This window comes from Passer domesticus, chromosome 30 (assembly GCF_036417665.1).
Source record: "Passer domesticus isolate bPasDom1 chromosome 30, bPasDom1.hap1, whole genome shotgun sequence".
Classification (NCBI taxonomy): domain Eukaryota; kingdom Metazoa; phylum Chordata; class Aves; order Passeriformes; family Passeridae; genus Passer; species Passer domesticus.
Genome location: NC_087503.1, coordinates 2,409,640 through 2,415,714, shown reverse-complemented (window position 1 = coordinate 2,415,714; position 6,075 = coordinate 2,409,640). Strand labels below are relative to the sequence as shown.

The 6,075-nt window shown below is 54.3% G+C and overlaps 1 protein-coding gene across 1 annotated transcript; it reads left to right on the top strand.

Annotated features, from left to right (window-relative positions):
* Positions 1-2,596: 2,596 nt before the first annotated feature.
* LOC135287565 (olfactory receptor 14I1-like) lies at positions 2,597-3,529 on the top strand. Its single transcript, XM_064400856.1, has one exon. The coding sequence runs from the start codon at positions 2,597-2,599 to the stop codon at positions 3,527-3,529; it is 933 nt and encodes a 310-aa protein (XP_064256926.1).
* Positions 3,530-6,075: the final 2,546 nt, after the last annotated feature.

Sequence of the window (6,075 nt, the reverse complement as noted above, 5' to 3'; positions counted from 1 at the left end):
AGCTGCAGCTCCTGGAGCCTAAAGCTGGAACATCCCAATGCCTGCAGACTCTATGAGTACATTCTCAGATTCTCTCTTGTGCAGAGCAGCCAGGGGTGCCCAGGTCTGTCCTGCAGAGCAGGCTCCTGCAGCCCAGGGCGCTGTGCTGGGGCAGGGACTCTGCTGCCTGCCAGGGACAGCTCTCAGCCAGCCCGGGGAGCTGCTCCCAGCGCTGGGGAGAAGCTGTGGGGGGAAGGAGCCACCCTGAGCAGGGCAGGTGCTGCTGCTGAGAGGGGCTGGGTGGGGCAGGGCTGCTCCCAGCTCCATACCAGTCTGGGCACAGCTCCAGAGGACACTTCCCAAAGAAGGTAAGCCTGGCATTGCGGGAAAGATCAGGAGCTTTCCTGAGAATGTTTTAAATTTCCTGCTTTGAGAGGATGGGAATGTTGGGGTGATGACAAAAATACTTTTTACTTTTGATACATTTTCATATATTCATACCTCTGCAAATAAATATTATATAGTTATAAAACTATAATCCTTATAGAACTTTATTGAACTCTTTATTAACTCTATTAAACGACTATTATATACATCTTTAACTATAATCCTTAATTAACTCTAGTACATTTCCTAACCTTTCTCCTAGAATTTAGAACAAGCTGACTGTATAAATACATTCCTGATACTGTATAGTCTTATTATCAGGAAGAGGACTTACAAGAAGAACATTTTGGTTTTTGACCAGAATGTGAGTAGTCATAACAAAAAGTGATGGCAAAGAAGCCCTTGGACCAACTGCTATGAGTTGAGCAGCTATGTGTAATTGGGGAAACTAAATAATCCACCTTAATGAATTGTTGAAATCAGTTGTGCCCAATTCCCACTTGGATACCTGGAATCTTCCAATAAATGTCTGGTTTTTACTTTACTGTTCTAACAACTTCGCAAGAGTTTTTCTCTCTTCTGATTAGAGACAACAGGGGAATGAGAGAAGCAGAGCAGGAATTGTAATCCCAGAATCACAAAACATTCTGAGTTGAAAGGGACACACAGGATCACCAAAGGAATGTCTGAACATTTACAGAGACTCTGGAACTGTAACTTTGGGTGGTCAGTCTCTCTGCTGGGAGCCTCTCAAAGGGCCCTCAGCCACTCCTCAGCCCTGGAGAGCAGCAGCATCCCCTCTGCAGGGCCCAGCAGGGCTCTCCTGAGCTGCCCTTCCCCCCCTGCACACAGAGCCTGCCCCAGCCAGGGCCCTGCACACAGGCAGGTTTCTGTAGGGCCGGGGCCAGGGCACACAGGGTGGGATGGGCTCTGTGAGTGCTGGCAGGGACAAGGCTCCTCTCAGGAGGGAATGTCCAGGCCCAGGGAGATGCTCAGGCAAGGAGAGGGGGCTGAACAGAGCAGTGCTGGGGCAGGAGGGTACTGTTGGTGTGTGGGAGGTGCCGGGCACAGCTGGGCACGGGAACACTGTCCTGAGTGCCCGGCTGTCTCTGCCCTGCCCTCTCAGGCACAGCACCACAGCATCTTCTCTTGTTTCTGCCCTGCCCTGATATTGTCACTGTTATCTGCTGCTCTCAGGGAGGCTCTGGCATTTGCAGCAGCTGAGTCAGGCACTGCCCTTGGCATTCCTGCCAGGCAGGGCTGTCCATGGGAATGGGGTGTCCAAGCTTCCCTGGGACCTGTGGGGCTGAGGGCAAATCAGTCCATGGGAAAGGAGAATGAGCTGAGCCCCCTCCCTGAGATCCCATCATGGGCACAGCCGGGGATCTCCTTGCTGTGCCCTTCCAAGCTCTGAGCTGCCCTCCTGGGTGCAAATCTGTGCCAGAGCCTCTGGCAGTTCCCTGAATGTCCCATGGGGAAGGGCAGAGCTGCCACAGCTGAGGAAATGCTGCTGGCTTTGCCAAGGGGGCCGTGAGTGTCCTTAGCACAAGGGAGTGCTGAGACCTTGCCCAGAGACCTTGAGAGCGGGTGAGACATTCAGGGATCTCTCTGCTCTGGGCAGGGTCTGGTTTATGCCAGGGTGACCCGGGAGTGTGACTGTGCTGTGATTGCAGCCAAAGGTGCAAAGCCAGGGCAGTTGGGAACAAGCCCATCCAGCCCCTCACCTTCCATCTGCCACAGGGAATCCTTTGCCTCTCTCATCTCTCAGTGGCAAACCCTGAGTGCAGCAGGAATTCTGGGGATTTCTGACTTCAGAGAGCCAGGAATGATGTGTGGGTAGGAAAACAATTCCTAAAACCAGCTCATGCCATCCTTTAGACTTGGTAATGCAGATGCAACCAGGCCTTTCTGCATTAGTATAGATCTCCCTGACAAATCCTGAATATCCAGCCTTGTCCATCTGCAGCAGGCCCACAACCCCAGGGCAGCAGGGCAGGGATGGCTCCTTGAGAGCCCCCACGCACAGGCCTGGCTGCTCCTGGCACACTCAGCCAGCACACCTGGAGCTCAGGCAGGGAGCGGGGGGAAGGTTTCCCAGAGCAGGAAAAAGGCTGGGTGAGTCCCAGCAGGACAAGCTAGAGGGGATAGCCCAGGTTTGGCTCATAGCAGCCTCTCCTGACTTGTCACTGTCCTTTCTTCATGAACAGGTCCCTACATGCAGGCCCAGCAAATGTCTAACAGCAGCTCCATCAGCCACTTCCTCCTGCTGGCATTGGCAGACACGCGGCAGCTGCAGCTCCTGCACTTCTGCCTCTTGCTGGGCATCTCCCTGGCTGCCCTCCTGGGCAACAGCCTCATCATCAGCGCCGTAGCCTGCGGCCACCACCTGCACACGCCCATGTTCTTCTTCCTGCTCAACCTGGCCCTCAGTGACCTGGGCTCCATCTGCACCACTGTCCCCAAAGCCATGCACAATTCCCTCTGGGACACCAGGAACATCTCCTACACAGGATGTGCTACACAAGTTTTTCTGGTTTTCTTCTTCCTTGGATCAGAATTTTCCCTCCTGACCATCATGTGCTACGACCGCTATGTGTGCATCTGCAAACCCCTGCACTACGGGACCCTCCTGGGCAGCAGAGCTTGTGCCCACATGGCAGCAGCTGCCTGGGCCAGTGCCTTTCTCTACTCACTGATTCACACAGTCAATACATTTTCGCTGCCCCTGTGCCATGGCAATGTCCTGGGCCAGTTCTTCTGTGAAATCCCACACATCCTCAAGCTCTCCTGCTCCAAATCCTATGTCAGGGAACTGGGGCTTCTTGCTATTAGTGGCTGTTTAGGACTTGGCTGTTTTGTGTTCATTGTTTTCTCCTATGTGCAGATCTTCAGGGCTGTGCTGAGGATCCCCTCTGAGCAGGGACGGCACAAAGCCTTTTCCACCTGCCTCCCTCACCTGGCTGTGGTCTCTCTCTTCCTCAGCACTGGCACATTTGCCTACCTGAAGCCCCCATCCATGTCCTCCCCATCCCTGGATGTGGCCCTGTCAGTTCTGTACTCGGTGGTGCCTCCAGCCCTGAACCCCCTCATCTACAGCCTGAGGAACCAGGAGCTCAAGGCTGCAGTATGGAGAATGGTGACTGGATGGTTTCAGAAACATTAAACTGCTGGGCAATTTCTGCAAATCACTTGTAATAAAAGTCATCTTTGATACTTCTTGTTGGTTTCATTTTAGAGGTTCTTTTTCCTTGTTTTAGCTTTGCCATACTGTCCAAAAATAAATGCCATTGCTTGTGCCATTTCTTATTTTCTTTCTCTCCACATTCCCTGTAGCCACAGTCCATGTCAATGAGGGGCTGCGCTTTGGTGGCTTTAAATGAACTAAAGGATCTCCCAGCAGAGTTTTCAGCAGAAATGCCCTTTTGTTGCTTTCTCTGGAGCTGCAGCAGCAATGTCTGTGTGCAGAGCTGGGGGCAGATCAGTGCTGGCCCAGCAGCAGCAGCAGCAGCAGCACTTGGTGTTGCCAGTGCTGCTGCCGTGGCCCTGCCCCGCTGCCCTGGTGGCCCTGGTGTTGCTGCAGGGCCTGAGTGCTCTCAGGGCCAGGCACAGTCCTGGGGGTGGCAGTGCCGGGGCTGCAGCAGGGACAGGCCATGGGCACTGCTGGGGCAGCGCTGATGCCTCAGACCAGGCCCTGGGGGGCTGCAGGCTCCTTGCCCAGGCTCTCTCAAGAACACGGCCAGGCCAATGCTCAGCACAGAAAAGCCCCAGGGTGAGCAGCCCCAGGCTGGCCGTGGGCAGGCTGGGGGCAAACAGCATGGCTGGGGCTCTGCAAGGGCCCTGGGGGAGACGGGAAGGAGCAGCAGAGCAGGGGCTGATCCATCCCCAGTACGCTGCACAGCCCAGGGCAGTGTCCCAGAGCATCCTCATGGAGCTGCCAACAACATCCCCCCTCTGCAGCCCTGGCCTCTTCCCCAGTTCACACAGGTGCCACATCCTTGCAGGCACAGCCACGGCAGCACTGGCTCAGGAGCCCCTGTTTGCATTGCACAGAGCAGGCGGGAGCACTCCCATGCTGCTGCTGTGGGGACATGAACCTGAGGGAGCACAAATGCCATCAGCCCCTGGGGCCAGCAAGGGCTGGGGGACACCAGGGAAACCACTCAGCTTTGTCCTGGCCTCTGCAGTCAGCCAGAAAGTTTGTTCCCATCAGCTGGGAGTTTCCTGTCCCACTGCAGACGCTGTTGCTCAGAGCCAGGGCTGCCTGGCAGCCACCCCCAAACTGCCCTGAGCATTTCCTTGGCTTCACCTTTGCTTTCTTTACTCTTCCTGGTACAAATTTCTTCCTATTGCCCACCCCTGTTCCCTCCCCGGCAAACAGCCCATCCCTGTTTGTCCTTTCCTGTCTGGCCCCACTCCCCATTGCAGTTCCTGACTTGGCACCATGGGAACGTCCCTTGGGCAGCAGGATCATCCTCCAAGTGCTGCAGGAATTGTCTGCAGGCTCCTGCAGTGCCTGGTGCTGCTCCCTTGCCAGAGGTACCCCAGGCCGGGGGGCACATCTGGGCTGCTGTGTCTGCCTGTGGGGCTCCCTGTTGTGGGCAATGAGGAGGAGCTGCAGAGGCTCTGCAGCACTGACAGGATGGGCTTTGGGGCTGGCAGGAGAAGCTGAGGCACCTGGGCTGCTGGAGCTTCTGAAGAGGAGGCCCAGGGCTCATCCTGCAACTGCTGCAAGAGTGGTTTCAGAGAATCCCAGAATCAGCAAGGTTGGAAAAGACCTTGGAGTTCATCAAGTCCAACACGTGCCCTGACATTGCCTTGTCACCCCTGAGCCTCCTCCTCTCCAGGATAAATAACCCCAGCTCCCTCAGATGCTCCTCAAAAAACTTGTGTTCCAGATCCCTCCCCAGCCTTGTTGCCCTTCTCTGGACATGCTCCAGCCCTTCTATGCCCATCCTAAACGGGGGGACCCAGGACTGGACACAGCACTCGAGGTGCTGCCCAACCAGTGCTGAGCACAGGGGAGGAATCACTGCCCTGCTCCTGCTGGCCACACCATTCCTGATCCACGGGAGTGCCAGGGGTTGTATATAATGGCAATGGTGGGAAGGGGCTGAGGACAAAGTGTTATTGATTGTCAGCCATGAAGGGTGTTGATTTTCATATCTATTCAGACTGTATTAGAAAGTGCTATGTTCAATATCAATTGCAGATTGCTGATATAAATAAAAAAAAAAATCTGTAAAAAGGAAGAGTAAAACAAAGAGGACAAAACTGTTCTCTCTGCATTGTTTTCAATACAGCATATTCACTTTGAATATACTTCTGGAATCTGTCTAACTAGCCACTGAAGAATAGAAAACATCAATTATTCCAAGGGGCTTTTCTTTTTGTGTTTTTTTTGAACAAATATTTATGAGCGTTTTTCACTGAATTCCTAAACTGAAGAACTCACGAAAGAAGAGGCCTCTGCAGAAGGAAAATTCATCAGCAGCCTCCAAGTGGCTGAGGATCCATCCCCATCAGAGCAGCAATGAACAGAAATGGGCACAGCTTTGTGGCTGCCCCAGCTTTGGGATGGGCCCTGGGCCTGCAGCAGGAGCAGCTCTTAAGGGCCCCAAGGCCGGGGCTCTTGTGCTGCCCTGGGCACATGGGATGGCAGCAGGGGCTGCAGAGCTCTCAGCGCCTGAGCCAGAGGGGAGCAGGGCAGCC

Coding starts and splice junctions, on each gene's coding strand:
- LOC135287565 (XM_064400856.1), top strand. CDS start 2,597: ATGTCTAACAGCAGCTCCATCAGCCACTTCCTCCTGCTGGCATTGGCA.